Here is a 19,781-nt window from a genome sequence, read left to right as displayed (position 1 = left end):
ATATTTATTGTATTTTTGAATTCATATATTGAAGACAGATTTAACAAATTATTTTCTTATTTATATGAATTGCTTATAGCATAATTGTCGATCCAAAGTAACAAATCAATTCTCCATTAACTTAATTCAACCCTAAATCTAAACTGTACGGACTGATGTTCTCCAATTATATATATTTTTAACACTAAAGCTAGGTCGAGCTAGTACGTGCAATATTACAAATAAAAATATACAGTGAAAAAATTATCGACACCAGCGCTACCAATGAAGCTATTGTGCCCAATAGTATGATTGGCAAAGCTACTGGAAGCAATATTCCGAAAGAAAGAAACAATTTCAGAAACATGAACAAGCTCTAAGCACTTTTCATAAAAAAAATAATTATAATTTTCATATTATGCATATAGTTTACAAATGATAGTAAATTATGATTTTTGAGGCTAATAATATCGTATAGAAGATTCATTATTTAATGTATTCTTGAGCGTCGGTCTCAGTAAACTCGCATTATAATCAGGCACGCACCTATTATTTCAAGTTATAATGGTAATGTTATCAGTTTGTTTAAATACATAATGAGGTTTCTGAATCAATTATTGATAATAATCAGCTGGTAATGAAGCTTGATATTGCTACATAGAAATAACATTGTGTTTAAGCAATAATATATAACATGTTCTTCAAATGTATATAAGTATATAATATTAAGGCTTTTTTTTCAGTAGTGCAAACAATAATTCCTTAAAAACATATCACTCTTCAGAAATAATATAATCAAAATAAAACAATTTTTTTTCTAGAGAGACTTTATTTAAGATATAATTTTATTATAAAAATAGAATTGATGTTTATACATTTTTAATTGACGTATTTACACACGTAACTCGTGAGCCAAACATTCTTACCGTCTTTGAAAAAGACGGCATGACCTCATTAAAAATGCGGTTTTTGAATCCTAATGTCGAAATTCAATTTATTCTAGAATTCACTAGTTGTGTTAAATAAATAAATGTTACATCTCTTTTAATAATAAATAATTGTATAAAACAAGATTATATTACAATAAGCCAAAGTCTATTCGTCAGACTTTGGCTTTCTTTCTTATTATAATAACAAGCTGTCAAACGTTGTATAGAATATTCCATGGACAAGTCATGTTGATAGTATAATGGCCTCAAGCGTTTAAGCTTAATTGAGGGGAAAGTGAAACTTGTAATGTGACCTTATCACATCAAGGGGAAACCATACTCAGACATAATCCTTTAATCCTCTCTTAAATCCGTTACATATATAATATGACGGTATTTTCATAGAAAATTATATTTGACATGTCAATATTCAATTAATCTAGTCACATTAGATACGTTTAACCTTATAACTCTCTGAAAGCAAAGGCAGCGAACTAAATTACATACCAAATATCAATCAGTCGATAATACTTTAAGTGTATAAGCAAATATTATTAGAAGGAAAATAATTAAATTAAGCTATATTGAATAACATGTTATACCTTTACTTTGTTTGCGTAAGAAATGATAAGTTAGTCGAGGACGCATCGTAGAATGATAACAAAATTTAACGTTTAATGCTAGATGTATCTTGTAAAGAAATTATTAATGATTTATAACGATAAATAATATTATCAATCACCAAAGTACTTGTCATTCATGACATCGTACATCCATGAAACGTACCCCGATGTCTTGGTATATATGCCATATTTTCCACGCTTACCACATCCATCACCGAAACTTGTGATTCCCTGTAACAATAAACACGAAAACCAAAGCATTAACTCAATAAATTTATGTCGTTTTTGAAACCTAATTTTATTGGTTCAGATTCATCAAAATAAAACCTCTCTCTGGTTCTAAATCATTTGGCATTCAGTTACTTGTAATATTTCTTATGGTCTTATTCGTATTCCCTTATTTATGTAAAGCAAATCTTTATATATAAAAGAATGTCGTGTTAGTTACATTATTTATAACTCAAGAACGGCTTTATGGGTTATGCTGAAAATTGGTGGAGAGGTAGTTTAAAACCAGGTAAAGGACATAGAATACTTTTAAAATAATTATAAAGTCCAAAATCTTCTTATTTACTGCCTTTAATGGAGAACAGAGTTCGCCCGGTCAGCTAATAAATTTCTAGTACTGTAAGTAATGCAGACGAAGTCGCGGGCAAAAACTAGTAGACTATAAAATGAAATATATCTTAGTATATAATACGTCTTTACTTAAGAAAATCAGGCAACCAGTGAGCACGGATGGAAATGATGTATACCGTAAATACATAACTTAAAGTTATCTACATAAAAACTTAATAAATCTTCTGGCATTTTCAACTCATTCAGCGGTGAGAAAAGTATTTAAAAATTGTGTATTTACTCATATGTTTGTGATGAATGTCAAGAAGTGATAAATTATTTTTTTCACTTTGGTTTATAATATTTTTGTTATTATGACAAAAATATAGTGAAGATTTATGAAATAACAATACAAGCAACGTTTCTATCCATCAACGGCTTTAACTGCTATAAAATTGACCATTAAATCCTTATAATCGAAAATCTATAGTTAACAAATTATCTAACAATAAAATGAAATTTCCATTTGCGTATTGGGAGCCGAAACACAACATAAATTGTATTTATGTAAATAATAGACTCATATAAAAAACATAATATTAATTTAAATCATGATATCATTACTTTATCAGTATTGTTGATAAAGTATAGGCAACCTTAATTTAAAAAGAACACTAAGTCATTTTGAGGAAAACTATTTAATACTATGAACTAATAATAACGCTATATGAATTGTGGAATGAACCATTTAGGAGTGCTTTATATTATATTTTATTCCAATTACCTGTAACACGTATCGTTTATATCGATCTTTGCAGAGGAGAGGGCCGCCTGAATCCCCTGCACAAGAATCTTTGTGGCCCCTTCCAGCGCATACCATGTTGTCAGTTATCGCGTATTGCCAGTACGAACGACGACAAACACCTTGCTGTATAGTAGACACCTGTTGAATGATAAATACATACATTTATTTATAATTTACTAAATATTTTATATTTATCTCGGTAACACATAAATCAGAAAGATACGAGCCTAGAACTTCCGTCTTTTAAAAAACTGAAACTGAATAAATTTAACACGACATTAATCACAGTTATGACCTACATACAAGAGTTATACAGCAATTATTTTCATATTTTAATATTGTGTTTATTATTTTACAGACATAATATTTTAATTTTTTAGATATAATACTTATTTTAATATCGCCAAGCACTACTTGATACTATGTTAAATATAATTTCATTAAATTAAATCCAATACCAGAATGTTTATAAACAAAACAAACGAAATATAGCATAACAAATTTATTACAGCAAATAGATTTTTTTACCCAGACTACCAGAAACCTTTAGAACCTTTAAGAATTTCAGTTTATTATTCCATAATACGATCTTGTTATTAGAAAGAAAACAAAAAGCTATACATTTTCATATAACAACGTTATTTACCATCGACGGTTGTGGTTGCGAGTCAATTGCCCTCATTCCGTACATTTTCATCATAACGTGATTAGCTCCGAACAAATACTAGACCTATGCACAAGCAATGTGTTTTAAGTAATAAGTGGGGTCCAACAAAAGACATAAGATCTCACTAATTATCAGACTGATAACTTTTCTTTCTTCTAATGACATATGCCGAACCAAGAAATTTTCTGAGAATAATATGCAAAATTTACATTTATGACAAAATTATTAAAATAAAAATATCACTCTGTCTTTTTTAATATAATGTTTATTAATTTATACGAGCGTATGGCATTAGAGGCTTGCATTATAAATTCAATCATTTTATTTTAATGGAAAATGATATTTTAATAGATAGTTTAGAACATTTCTCGGAAAAATACACAAAGGAAATAATAAAATTCTTTGATAGCCTTTCATAACGGTTTGAATAAGTTATATTTATTGCTTGTTTAAAGCCAAAAATATCATAGTAATATTTTATGTATTAAATTTGCTGCGATGAGATTACCACGGAGAAGCGGCTTAAGTTACTCAACTTATTATAATATAAAACGCTTAATTACTTGCTACGCGATATTAAATAACGCTATTAAGGGTCGTAGAGTAACATAACGTTGTCGTAAAGTATTGAAATTACTTTAGATTCGTAGTATTAAGTAAAATATTAGCAATTTAAAAGATAGTTAGTTCACAGACAGCATTTTCCGTCTCCCGTTGCTCGATATTCGTTAATACTAAAAGTATACAGTGAATTATTGTAATAATACAAAAATAAACATATAACATTAAATAATTTATTGAAGTGTTATATCAGGTGTAGCAAGAGGTTACTATTATTTTAAAAATAACTTTATAGCTACAAAATATTTTTATCATAGACCAATTCTTCCAAAAATATTTATTTTTACACAAACCTCTAAAAAACACTATAGGATTAAAAGAGTTGTTAGTTTACACAAATATATGTAGTGTTGCTATTTTTATCTGTACGTTTAAATTATTACACATATAGGCACATGCAGTCCATGTTTATTCTTTATCAGAACAAAATGAATTAAAAGCAGTGGTTTAAATGGATTTAACTAGCAATCGTTCTCATTGCCATGATTATCTAAGCTTGTTTAAAATAGAATGGTGTAAATATTTTTTTGTGGCATTTGGATTACAGAACATAATTATGTACTCATGCGAAGGAGGGTTGAATAATTGACTCGATCATAACTTTTAAATAAAATTAAAAATAAAATTTTAATAAAACAACATTCTGAAATCTATTTCAAGCGTGAAAAGTAAAAAAAAAAACTTATTCGCACACATTTTTGTTGAAAATACTATGTAAAAATACCAATATCTCGTCTAACACCTCCAAATTATAGGGAATTCCAATTAATTTAATTTGCTTGTGTGCGTTATACGTTTTCACGGGCAACTGTATCAATTATCCACTACGTTGAACGGTGCCCTAGCGCTCATATCGAGAATAGTATTAATTGTAAAAAGCCAACAGCAATAGTTATTTGAAATATTCTCCTAAACGTGACAGTTTGCATGGGTAGCTTGTTACTCCACTTCATAAAAACTACGGATTAGATTTTAATGATGTTTTATTGTAAATTACATTGTATGAAATGTTGATAGTCTATAATTAATGATTAAAATATTCACAATTTACATTTACATATTTACTGATATTTTGATCGTAACAACGAACAAAGTTACGGTTAAAAATTAAATAACACTCAGAGTAAACAGAGTTTTTAATAAAAGGTTAATGTTTGTTTTTAGCTTAATCATAATATAACATTTTTATAAAAAAATGTAATGACTACTTTCTATATAACAACATTTTTCTACTTGACTATTCACTGTCTAATTAACAAATTCCACGTAAACAAAGTTAAGAGAGTCAGCCGATATTCACTAAGTCAACAATTTTATTATGATGCCCAAAGTTATTGAATATAAGAATCAATTAAGCTTTTAATATTACTACATAATTAAAGGGGTAGGCTTCAATTTATGAATTTCCTTTGACGTCTTGATGGTCGTTCAAGTTTATCTATTTTTTAGACATGATATATAATTGAAAAAGGGAAAATCCGGTTCAAAAATGCAAGACTACTTTGAACCAATTTTAGCTATTACTGGGTCCACTTTCGCTTTTAAAAACATACAATGTTTTTAAAAATTGCAAAAATAAATGTTGATTACTTTCTACCTATTGATTTTGAAGGGTACAGGATTTATTGGAATATTTTTCACTTATTTCGTTTTCAAAATCACAATTACAAATTGCTAATTCATCTTCCGTTAGAAGTGTAGCATTCTAAGTTATATATAGTAACTAATATTTAATATTACCTGGGCCTCGTGAAGTATCCTGGTGCCGTGCTCATCCGTGGCCCTTCTCTTCCCCCATCCAAGTATAATGCAGGAGGTGTGTGGAGGTAGGGGTTGTTGGGGTCGCGGCAGACATGCAATACCATGACCGAGATCCGGTCGCGCTGGCTCTGGCAGTCTGCGGTGGTTTCATATGATTAATAGTTTTGGGTATTTTGAGTGTTTTTCTTTGGCTTTTCGTAACAGATACATGTCAGAGTGAATAATTTTTCTTCTTTATCCAACAGAGTAAAATACATGTCCGTTATAAATTATTCGTATTGGATTGAATGAATTAAGGAATGTGTATTTCGTTATCGTGATTTAGAAATAGAAATTAAATATTATCAGTAAAGTTTTTCATCTGACCTAATTTAATTTCCTCTGGTTGCACGTAATTTTTATATCCCAAAGGAGTAATATGGAAAAGCCACAAGAAAATCTTTTGACGTGGGATGGTGATATTTAAATGGAAGAATTTAGATTTAAAAATGAAGACGATTTTTTACTTATATATTAAGACCATGTATTCAACTAAACAAATGTCCATCCTAAAATGACGTAAATTAATCACCACATATATGTTTTACCGTATCAAAAATGTAGAAACAATTTATATGTATTCAATAAACTCAACCGTGAGGAAAACTGATAACATTTGGGAAAATTTAAGAAGAAACGAAAACTTAAGAAGAAACGAAAACTTTATATCAAAAATAAACTTTCATATGTTAAACAAAAATTTTAAAGCATAGTCCGTATATTATATATGAAGTTTAAATTAACTTCGTTATTCATCAATAAAAATTGCATATTTTTACTCTTCATATAATATGAGGCTATTGTTCATACTTTGAAATATCTAGTCATCCAGATTTTTAAAACGACAAAAATGATTTTTATTTCATTTTGATAATATTGTTACAACCGCGTTCAGGGTAAAACAAGATGAATATGTAGATTTCGATATCAAAATACGAAATGGGTACAATAAATCCGAAAATATGATTTCATATTAACAGCCATTAATACATTACAATTAGAAGTAATGTTTAAGGTGAATTAATTTGTTCTGCTAAATCTCACCGTAATAAAGCCACGTCATTGACAACAGTATCGGGATCGTAGAATGGATGTATGACTGCTTGGATAACTCTCATCTCAAGCTCCCCACGGCCTTTAACTAGCAGGTCATGTTCTCCCAGACGCACGTACAGACGTCGACGCACGCAATGAGCCGCTGTCACCACCCATCGGACAGATATTAGTGTCCCTCCGCAGAACGCTTCCTGTAACACAATAGAAGTGATTGATGATGACGGGGCTACCAGTCTTGTAAATCCATTTAGGAGAATTATATTTAATCCTGCTTATATATTTATAAAGAATGAATTAATCGCTTAAAGTTGCTCACTTAAGTTTAGTGAAAATTTTCATTCTACATTTACTCGTTTTTAGATTCATCGCTTTACCGCTCCAGTACTCATTATTATTTGGAAGGTTGAGTAAATTTTCATTATTAAAATTACAATATGTAAAAAGACTACAAATTGAAATTGAAACGTTTTTATTGAAAATTAAAAACTCATTAGGATACAAGCTAAATGTTTATAGTAACTTTACAAACCTTATGCCTGTTCAGAACTGCCACCTGCCAAATCCATTTTCCTGGTGGCGCTGGTCTGCCCCCTATGATGCGAACCATTTCTCTCATTTTGGTACGAATACGTTCTTTAGCACTGCCACGATACCTCCCAATTCTTCCGCAAGGGGGCATTACTGTTGATAGCTTCCTTGAATCTTTAGGTTGGATAGCTGGTACCGGTTTTGATAAGTTCTCCGGTTTTCCAACACTATTCTCTATAAAGTAAAATTATTTTTATTTCATTTATTGGAATATTTCACATTATTTGTTATTTGTTAAAAAAGGTACATTGTATATAATTGAAACTGTAAAACTTATTTAAGTAATTACTTATATAAGCGCTGTTTTCACTAATGAACATTTAACCTTCCAACAATTTTTCATACAAAAAGGTCATTTTTCATGTACCAAATATTTGGACATAATATATGCGATACCCTCTAATGTTTGTTTGCCAGGGTATCGCGTAACCGAGTCTTTGTTTATGTACAAAATAACCTCTGTTTTATAACTCAATTATAATTTAATTCTTGCATGCGATTAAATCTTAAAATTTGTAATTAAATAAGTAATTTCACGTTAATAATATTAAAGTACAAAATGATGGTGTTTGCCAAATAATTATTAATATATTAGACCGAATTTCGGTGTTTTAACTGAAAAACAATGGTTGTGTCGCGTTATTTTATGATAACGATTCTATGGTTCCACTCAAATGGTTCAATAACGACATTCAGAAGTGTCATAAACACTTATTTTTTTAACTGACGTCACATTTATTATGATAAATAATGAACAGATAACTCTTAAGTTTCAAAAGCAAAAGATAAGTTTAAATTCGTCTTATTAGTCCAAAAGCTATAGTTTAATTTGATAGTGCCTTTGTGTGTTACTTTGTAAAAGTTGTTAGCCAAGTACCTATGTGCAATTTCACCTGGATCCTTCCTTCGTTGCATTCTGCTTCGTATCCAAAGATGGCAATAGCTGCCTTCGAGATAACAATATGCAGATTGTCTTATCACCTTCTGTCCACAAATTGATGATTGCAAACAATATCTGTAGAGTAAAATAATTTTCGTAAAAATGTGAAATAAATAAATTAATATTTTGGTGGGAGTAAAATCGAAAATGTTTAGACGACAGCGGTCAAGGGTGAGCTATTGTGTAAGTTTTAATGAATTCGAAAATTGAATAAGTTAAGAGCTTTTCATTGTGATAGCGTTATTTATGCGAAAAGTTTGATGGTAAAATTATTTTAGAAGTATATATAATCAAACAAAGTTAACTGGAGGCTTGATACTTCACCAGTACCTTCTTCTTACAGTTGTACACTTTCTTGAACAATGTGTCCAAGTAGACCATGACGAAAACCCTCTAAACATTTTTTGGACGTCTTTTGAATCCATCTGCAAAAAAATTTACTTGTAATAATGTACTTAATGTAATGTTAAAAATTATGTACTTTTATTAATATCTATACATATAATGTAACTTACTATTTTTTCCGTAATAAAGTATACCAGTACTCGCATTAAGCAAAAAAAATTAATGTAGGAAATGCAAAGCTGTCAGAAATTTTTATTAAAGAAGGAGAGGTAGTAATAAATTACAATATTTTACAAATAAAAACTGTGATAATCTTCTTTAATTTTCAAACAGTTTTATTTGATGGTTGGTAATATAAAATTAATTGCTTTTATTATGAAATAAAATTAAATAGATTACAGGGCTGTCCTTCTGTTTGATAAATTCATATACATTATGATATGAATTTCTACACAAAAATGGAATGTAATTTTGTGCTTTATTTCAGATTATTTATGCTATTTATATATAAATACAGTGTCTCAGGGTATTTTTTTTTACATATTGAGACACGTATACCCTTTTATTTTATACTATCTCGCTTTAATAACGAAATAATAAATACTATTGAAATTGCAAAGCTATAACCCGTGCCGACTTGATGTCAAACTATGAACACATAAAAAAAATATTTGTTGTTTATAGAAAGAAAATCATACATATTTTAATCGAAAAGACAAGCGTTGAGTTCTTCTCTGGATAAAATGTAGCGTTTATTGTGAATCGAAAAATTTTATTAAGCCAAATTAGCAATTTGTTTTACCTTAACTTTTTGGTTAATATTATCGTCAAATAGAGACAAGATAAACACTTTATCTGCCAAATACCACAAATGCTGGCAAATCTTCTGTATCGTCACTATTGATAGAGTTTTATCGACCATTTCGTATGCCTTAACGGCCTTCAAAAAGCACCAGTCCTGATAGGGCGGTTTTACCGCTAAAGTTTTTGCAACCAAGGCTTAACATACGATGTCACGATAAATACGCACACGTTTCATAGAGCTATTTTGACCTTATTAGACATTTGAATTGAGAGCTAAATAAGCATACTTTTAATGAATAAATAGCTCTTGCCATCTGTTTTCGCACTATTTTCGCTTTTTTTGTACCTAGATTTTGGGTGGAGGAGTAGCTTACAGGAAATTTGTCAGTGTTGTGACCAACTGCTTCAATAGTTTTTTCAATAATAAAGACAGAATCAAAGAATTATTTATATATATATATATATATATATATATTCTTTCTAGAACTGCGTAACTCTACAGATATGTTGACATATTAAAAACAATGCGTTCACTAATAAAAACACGTGTTTCTTTGTAATAACATTTCGTTCGCACGCGTCCTAATATGCAATTTTGAAAAGCTTGAAAGCAATTCGGCACGGGTTGCCGTGATTCAATTTACGCGTAATTTTATTTTTAATAAGTTTTGTCATCATTCACACAAAATTAGAGGGTATGCATTGAAAAATAAAACTTTAATTTTCCTGGGACACCCTAATATAAATATTTTTCCATAAATATTTATAGCACGCTTACTGTTTAGCAATGAAAATTACGTTCGACATCTCATTATTAATTGAAAAGCATTAGATACCACGTGGAAAAATAATTTTCATTTAATGACGATCTTTTTGCAAAGGTTTGAAATATAGACGAGTATTATCTCTAAATGTAGTCACGTAACGTATTTTGGGTCCATGAGATAAAAGAAAAATGGGGGTAAGTCTGATTTACATACAAATACCGTAGTGGAAAAATAGAAACTTGCAATTTGGTGCAAGGTGCAAGCTATGCAGATTAATTTTGTTCAAAAGAAATTTATTTATTACAACATGAATAGTTCCATTTACTAGTGTGTATAATAGTTCTTAAATTATAAATAAATAAATAATATTATGTTTTAAAATTCCTATATCGAGTAGTAGAGATTGAAAAACCCTACAGAGTTTATTCAAATACCCAACTTTTTTTAAAGTATCAATAAAGATTGTAGCGCTTTAGTACTTGAAAAATACCAAACACCATAATGGACTTTAAGTGGTTGTTGACTCTTTGCAAGGAAAGTCAGAAAACAGAATGACTATCCAAAATTGGCTGTTTCCTTTTGTCTTACGAAACAATTTTAACAGGGCAATTATTTTTACCACAAAGTTAAAAGCAACCTATAACAAAGATAATTTCATTTGTAATAGCTCTATCTAGACCTCGCTTGCATAAATGATTTATTATATTACAACTTTTGATGCTTCCTCAACAGAATAGGTACTTTTGCAACATTCTAGATAAATTTACTTTAATATTTTTTTTATCATCATTAAAAATTAAATAGTATAGAAGCTTTAGGAATCTTTTATTTTTGAATCAAAACGATAAATATTTTTAGGTTATATTATTAAAATAAACAGATTCTAGAAATTTATTAAATTGCAGATGGTTTTTATGGATTCAGTTAACCGAGTAATTGCATCAAATGTGACAGAAGTACATCTGCGGCTCTTGTTTCAGATAAATTTAAATGATACAATTTATCTCCTCTTTAAACTTATTACGATGGTTAATGGAGCGTAAAAACAGTAACAGGAGAAAAAAAATTTAATGTAACAAATAAAATGTAGGTCTCATGGAGGAGAAACAAATTTTGACTTTAACATTCGACCAACAAAGAAAAAATATATACATTGCTATTTTATTCTTTCAGTATCATTAGACATTATTTTATAAATTTTAAAGCATCGTTAGTCATAGTCACGTCTCCGGTAAAGTACTTTTTGTTGTCATTTTAGTAAAAATACCTCCTTCTTATCAGTCTCTCATCAATCACAAGTCACTATTAATTTATTTTCTCTTTAATCTTCTCGTTTAAATTTTCTTTTTTTTTTTTTCCTAATATATTTTTTATGTAATGGTTACTTACATTTCTCATTAATATGCGATGATTGTGTTCATTACCAAAGCGCTGATGTCTGTGTGAGTGCCGAAATCCGCAACTATAAACAATAATGATGCTAGTTCCGCATAATTCAACTGATCTACTCACATATTTACAAACAATATACATGACGGAAATGATCTAATATTATGTCGTATTAGATTTGCATTCAATTGTCATCAACGAATATTAACAATACAATAAATAATAGTAATTTGAAAGAATGAAAATTAAAGAAAAACTCTTGGCCTTACTCTGAAAGGTCGCTGATGTCATTTATCGGATTAAAAAAATATTTCCGAATGAAAAATTGTAATACAACCATGCCTTTCGGACACAATATGCTATTTATTAGGTATATTATTTTACATTTTACTCGGCGTTTCGTTTACTTTCCAGCAGCCTTGATCACTAATGAAAGACTTTCATCACGTCTGGCCGTGATCACGGTACAAGACAAAAGAAACGTCGGGTAAAATATAAAATAATAAATCGGGTATGTATTAACCATAATAAATATTAGCGTAGTGCACCCGAAAATTATGATTTTATTTAAATGTAATAAAAGTAAATAATACGAGCGGGATTCAAATCGACTTTCCTATTTATCTCAAGATTGAATTCAATAAAAAAACATTCAAATTTATATTAATAACAAGGTGCTATAATTGGGAATTTTAAATTGATCCATAATCTCAAACTTGATACTATTTGATTTTAGACTGTGAAAGGAAATGTACCTGGCGACTTCTATTTGCAACGAATCGCCGCACACATGCTTTCGCAAGCAATGTCTCCGTCTAGTTTTTCGCCCGCCTTGGCATTCACTCCAACCAGCCCATTCAGAATAAGAGGGCTCTTTAATACCTTACGAATATATAGAACTATAAAAGTAATAGTACCGCATAGCCTTTATATGACTTTTGAACATGCCTGAGAAAATTGGAAGCATTTTATCTTTAAAGGTTTCAATTTTAAAATTAAACATTTAAATACCTGTATTCAATGTACGCTCTTTATTAAATTGAAATCGTTCCAAATGTGAGCTCTCCGATATTTGTTCCATTTCAATCTGAAACCATAACAATTCTTTTCAGATCATTGATATAATTGTCCGATATTGAATGACACACGTTTTACAATAAATCGTTTGGATAACTAGGTCAGTGCTTTACAAACAACTTGATACTACACAATACTTGCATCTATCGATAGAGCAATGCACATTTCAATTTGGAAGAATTCCATCCATTTTCGTTTAAAGTGTGCGATGCAATTTGACAATAGACATATATAAATCAATAAACGATTTATTTATTCAAGAGATAACCAACAATGGGTTATAAAATTTAAATAGGACAAAAGGAAGGTCAAACTTACGCGGTGTCCTCGAGATATTTCCATGCCTACGATGATAGATATAAATATTTGTTGAATCCACTTCATATCCGTAGTTTTTTATAAGCCCCTGAGTATCAGACTTCGACATCTGTTGACAGAAAATATTATTACAAGTTACGTCTACGACTTTGTATTTGATTGCAAACATAACATTGGCATCAACATAAATTTTTAATCAAAGCTCCTTCACCTGAAAATTACATTATCGTGAATTCTAAATTCCGAAATGAGTTGAATAAAATGTCATTGAAAGAAAGCAAGATTGTTATCCAAAAACGCTGCACTTCATAAGGTACGAATCTGAAAGAATATATTATGAACGAAATGTACATTAGTAATTTTGCCTCGAATGAATATTGTTCCTCAGAGTAATATTAAAACGAAATGAATACACATACAAATATTTTTCTATATTAACAATATATTTTTATGCAAGTTACAATTGCTAGAAATTGATCGCTAAAAAGTAAAATAATACCGTTGCCCCGAATGTCTCATACAAACAATGGACCAAGAACAACGTTATTAGTAAGTGTTAGCGACCAACACCGCAACGACCATTTAGAGGCACTGTGTTGCCATATTATTTAACAGACAAATTATCTATAACATATATGGTAATGTGGGTCAGACTATAATAAAATCGTTGGGTACCATAAACGTGCTGTTGGAGTCGGCATGTCTTTCACGTAATTTTATCTCCATAAAAATACTATGTTAGCTGCATCTGAAATTATAAAAAAAACTCATTACTCATAAAAGATACTTATATTGTTGAATACGTTTTAAATATAAAGCCTTTTTTCTTGACCTAAAATAACTTTGGCAGTTTTAATAAAATGTGATAATTTTTTTCGTTTATTTAAGCCTTTTTAAATTGATTATAAAGAAGTGTATTGTATTCATAATATATAAATATTTAAGGTGCAAGAATTTATAGTATTATTGTTTGTTAATCCATACCCCGTAGAAAAGTGAGAGTGATCAATGGACGGCTCCTCGTGCTCCCGTAAATAAATTTCCAGACATAGCTCAAATTACGAAACAGGTAAATGTATATGACAGATCGCTGTGCTAAGCACTAATGAAACGAAAAAAAATCCTTTCCCCATGCCTCTTTATATTATTATAAATACTTTAGACTTATTGTGTGGCGTAATTTTAATGCTACAATTAATGTAAGCTATTTTAACAAGTAAAACCGCACCATAAATCGTTAATCAGAGACCTTTACCCGAACATATTCATACTTTAAAGATAAACGAACCAAAATATCCCATGGGTAAAAGAGATTAAGGTTGACCTATTCACATTCAGAAACCTTTTAGAATCTTCTGATCTAACGAGATATACGCTTTTAATTAAAAAATGCATTTTAAAGTTCACTTCCAACATCAGCAAATCATTGTGTGAAATTATTTTTTAAAAAATATAAATTAATTTTGCTTCACGTTGCCAAAAGCCATTCCAACATAACTCGTCAAATCAAAGCATTATTATATATATTCTACTTTATATACTATAAGATAAATGATAAGTGTTAAATTATTTAGAAAATTCTTAAATCAGATCTCTTTTCTCTACTAAACATTTTTATAATACAAACACGTTTTTACATGAAAGCAACAATCAAGAAGATATTTCAAAGCTAATTTATTTCCTAAGCCATGATTTTTTTGCTTCGATCGTTAAATGTTCTTGTAACCTATGTTTAACATAATGTCATAATATATTTTAGCATGTACAATATATATATATATGTACAATATATATATATATATATATATATATATATATATAATCTGGAGTAAATATAGTTTGGAGTTATTACAGTTACTCACTCAAGCGTGTTCGAAAACAGCTCAAAGCGAAAAATATCGCTAATTAAAGTTCTATTGCTTCTTAAAAAATTCGTGAGCCGTTATATTATTTTATTCGCTTACCTAAAGTCTAGGAAAACAATTGTTAAATTATAAATATACAAAAATTATAGGAATTTACAAATAATACATATTTTTCCATGTCGAAAAAACGGAAACTATTTTAATCGTAATAAAAATCTCATATTATTATAGCTGGTATTCTCATTCAGAATTTAAAAATAATTAGTTATTAGGTTTGGGTAACTCAAATCACGAAAGTTATTAAACCCCACAACCTTGGTTTCTGATATTCATCACATCATGAATAAATAAGTCGTTAATTAATTTAATTGGTGGTAAATAAAAAAAAGACTGGTAAAAATTAATTTATGGCCGTGTGCCTATCATTCGCTTCATTATTCACAGTTAAATTATATTAATAAATCCATCATTTTACTTGATTAACTTGCACGGTAACAGGTCGAATGTTTTAATGAACTTGAACTTTCATTTTCCTTTATTTTAATTCTATACTAAAACATCCCGCCCTAAATATACGTATAACGTCATTATTAGTTTATTTTGTTTATGGTAGAAGATTTTTACAGTTGTTAATTTCTTCTTAATATCCAACTAAAAGCTGAACTAGTTTCTAAACATTCAATCGCAATTACTATAATGTAATATACGGAAGCGGCACGCTTCATAACAACGTTTAAGTATGAGAAACTTTTAGTGATATATGAAGGAATTCGAGCCCCAAAATGTAGAATATTCCCTCGTCGTATGTTGTCATTAATTGTTTTTTCGGCTTTGCACAAATTGTTGTTCCTATATGGGTGACACTGATAACACCAACCTCCCCATAGTTTATATCATATATATGTGCGTACATATAAAACTACACGAGGTATAAATCCTCTCTACATTAGATGTGATTTTTTTTTCCATATCGACTATGCATTGGAAAAAAGTTTTTCGAGAATATTTTTTATTGTAATATAAATCAGTGTAATGAAATGTTAAAAGTAGTTAAAATAAGGAACTATTTAAATTAAATTATCATTAACTAACCATTTGCTTTCAAGTCTCTCGGGCAATTTTGTACATAACAATACGAATAAAAATGCCTTTTCTGTTATAACGAACCGCCTGCTTTTAATTTCCTAGCCTCGTTCTCTCTTGGTCCAAATAGTTTTTTGGTTTCTAACATTTTATTTTATAATTATTTAACAGTTAATTTTAATTTAATTAGTCTTTAATAGACAAATTAATGGATTTAATTTTGGAAAATTTTAAAACATTTACATAGTGAAGAATTATTTTTATTCAAGTCACACGATTTAATATAAAATTCTCAATTTTTTTAATTCTATTTTCACAATACATCAAGATTTATTAATAGATTGATAATAGTATATGACTGGTACCTCTCAAGATATGTCTCCTAATTAGTCTTGTCTGTTTCGGCATTCAGAACCTGATATTACTAGCCTCACAAATATCTGCCAGCGTATTAAATTTGATTAGATATTCTAGTAAATGTTAGTGGTTCTAACTCCGTAAGGAATATTTAACGCTTAAGAGCTTAATTTCATCCAACATTATTTCTTACAATTTTATTGTTTTCTTATTATGTTTTGGTCTTAAAAGAAAGAAATTTAAAATTTTGGGGAATTCCGGCATAAGGATGCCTATAAAAAATAGTCATTGATAAATACAAAATTTGTTTAATGAAAGACACAATAAAAAGGTAGTTCTCATAGGCAAGTGTGAACAACAAAAGATTACGAATTTTTATACACTTTCTTGTTTGATTTATTTTATTATTGTAATTTGAAAAGTAATTTTTGGTAGACTAACTAATTAATTTTAATATATACTAGGTTTTTCATTCTGCTATACATTTATATCTGACGCTATTTCAATGATTTTACCTATTGTATGATAATGAGTATTTGATAACGAAATATGTAGGACCTCAAATATTATTAAGAACTGCTTCATAATTTTTTGCAACAACCAAAAGCCAAATGGCTTAAGAGAATATAAACAATTGTCTTTTTTAATAAAATATACAGCTTCATTTGTAGACATTTTTTTAATTGTTAATAATTGTAAGAATTTTCAATACGTTTCCAAAAGTTTTGTTTACAGAAACATGTTAAATTTATTTCACGTTAAGCCTTCTAGATATAGTATGATTAAATAATTTGTGTATGAAAGATTGCATTATTGGACAATATGTCTGCTTAATACCGCTGAATTTGATATTCGATATAAAAATATATTTGTTCTTGTCAACTCAAAAAAGACGCTTTGAAATATAAGATCTTCGCAAAATTTCTACATGCAGTCACTTTTCAAAATACTTTCTGGTCACTTTATTTTTATTGAAATTACAAACTTTTTTTTTCATGTTTAATTGAGAATGTACATAGATAAATAGTAAACATTTTATATTTATAATGGTATGCAGTAAATTTAGTAAAAATCTTTCCTATACATATTTATTTTCTGTGATACATGTATGTAATTAAATTTATATAATAATTTATATAATAGAGGTAAATTTTAATACACAGTAGAGCGTATTTATGTTAGAAGCATTCACATACGATGTTGTAAGAGATCAGATAAGTTTAAATAATTTTCAATTGCGTTATTTTAAATAGAAATATATGAAAATGCTGAATAATTAACAGTATGTATGTACGTAGTTATAAAAACAGTTTTTATAAGATAAAATATTCTTACCTAATTTCGGTCAACATTTAATTCATGAATGGTAAAATTGTTCTATGCTAATTTACGGGAAACAAATAATAGACGCAACGCTCTCACAAGAAGCGCGATCCCGGACTGCGCACGCGCCGACTCTAGCCTCCATTTCAATAATAAAACCGCTTGCTATAGCAATATTATACATGTATTATTATATTTCACATAACTTTAAACGTTAACGAAACAAAAATGAGATAATTTGGGTTAATAGTACACATAGATATTGAGCATTTTATCTAATAGTTTAGCAATAATATTTCTAACATCAATCTGCCTTCCAATTGACCTATTTTAACACACTTAGAAATGTGACTTTGCGTATATTCAGGCTTCTTTGGAAATTCCTGTGTAATTATATCCGCAGACGTAAGATCATACGTTTCTACTTAGTGTTGTGGCACAGCACTCGTAAGTACCCAGGGTTTAGGATTAGACTTCGCATTCGATAGTAAGCTCAGATTTTACTGAACGGAAAATATGTACATATTCAACATTCATACGGCGAAATCTTTTTTTATATGCGAAGCAAATAACTGAGAATAAACTGAAGATATAAATTATTCAAACACGGAATAAGATAAAAGTTTATTAACCTTATATTTTTACTTATCTCATTTTGCAAGGTGATCAAGATGTCATGATGACGAATTTTCTTAAAAAGTTATCTCAATGTTCAGAACTCTGTTCTGTGAAAGCAATTCTATTTAATTATTCTGCAAAATTTTAACGATCTCTTTATAATTTAAAAAGTTCAAGGTCTCGTTGTTCCCTACTAAGAATGTTTTAAATTCGATAATTTATGAGAATAGATGTTTGTTGAAATAAACTAGACTGTTATACATCGCACTATCAAATTACTAGTACTACCGATACCAAACTACAAATCCCCGAAGGTCACTAAATTTCGGATTCGTCTCAACGATCAAGAGTATAAATTTAAACGACTAATTGATTGCTTTACTAACGTTCAATTTTAAGGAATGACACGTACGTTTTAGCAAAGATTCAATATTTAATGGAATATCTATAATGTTTGACGTAATAATGTACCAACGTATGTTTTACTTAAGTTAAATTTCAAAAATGATAAAACAATTCGCTGATAAAGGACTAAATAGAAACTAAGACTGTTTGTTTATAAAACAGTGTATGTATTATATCTATCGTAAACATCAATGTATATGTTATTTATCTGTGTTAAGTCTAATCTATTTTCGTATTACGTAAATATTTAAGAATACGCGAATATGTTACAAAATTGTTTCGCTCTTGACCTTTGTTACCTCGAATGAAGTTCAAGCTCGCGAAACAAAAATGTAGTACCTATCCAACTGTAGCAATATCAAAGCGGTAATCATAAGAAAATTTATATATTCTTTTATGTAACACAAGTATTACGTTATGAGCTATAATAAAAATACAATCGGAGTGAAGGATTCGACATAAATATTCCAGTACCTCAAATCATCACGTAAGTCATTATGTTGTCTTCCTGTCTATCCATCTGTCAAGGTATGTGTGTAATGTTTGAAACAATTTTTTAACAATAGATTTTTTTTAAACTAATGTTGAAAATTAAGTACCTATAGCTACAAACAAACACAAATAGCTTTACTCTAATTTACGTCTTTACCTATTCTCTTACAGATTAGCCGTTGCCAAATCAAAATGAGTTCTCGATAATCGAATATAATTACCTACAAAGTGTTAATTTAACCTAGTTTATCAACAAAAAAGAATATTAGATTAATGATCTATAAAACTTGCTTGATGCTTAACAAATATAAAAATTATTGAAATTAATAAAACTACAAAAAAACTCAAAACAACATTTTCTTTATAAGTCTT

At 28.9% G+C, this 19,781-nt stretch overlaps 1 protein-coding gene across 2 annotated transcripts; it reads right to left on the bottom strand.

Moving 5' to 3' along the window:
- Positions 1–805: 805 nt before the first annotated feature.
- LOC116765786 (vitamin K-dependent protein C) lies at positions 806–18,012 on the bottom strand. 2 transcript variants are annotated; one of them, XM_061522073.1, is made up of 14 exons: positions 17,907–18,012; positions 13,942–14,014; positions 13,478–13,587; positions 13,267–13,375; positions 12,883–12,958; positions 12,627–12,753; positions 11,872–11,944; positions 8,897–8,991; positions 8,520–8,641; positions 7,568–7,800; positions 7,027–7,229; positions 5,923–6,079; positions 2,874–3,032; positions 806–1,762 (listed from the first exon to the last, which is right to left on the bottom strand). In XM_061522073.1, exons 4-14 carry the CDS (start codon positions 13,330–13,332, stop codon positions 1,643–1,645), a joined length of 1,431 nt encoding a protein of 476 aa, XP_061378057.1. In that variant the 5' UTR covers positions 13,333–13,375; positions 13,478–13,587; positions 13,942–14,014; positions 17,907–18,012; the 3' UTR covers positions 806–1,642. The 2 variants fall into 2 exon arrangements, with proteins under 2 accessions (XP_061378057.1, XP_061378058.1); XM_061522074.1 differs by lacking the exon at positions 13,478–13,587.
- Between the last annotated feature and the right edge of the window lie 1,769 nt (positions 18,013–19,781).

The sequence above is a fragment of the Danaus plexippus genome, chromosome 11 (genome assembly GCF_018135715.1).
Source record: "Danaus plexippus chromosome 11, MEX_DaPlex, whole genome shotgun sequence".
Classification (NCBI taxonomy): domain Eukaryota; kingdom Metazoa; phylum Arthropoda; class Insecta; order Lepidoptera; family Nymphalidae; genus Danaus; species Danaus plexippus.
This window is presented reverse-complemented; position numbering and strand designations above follow the sequence as displayed.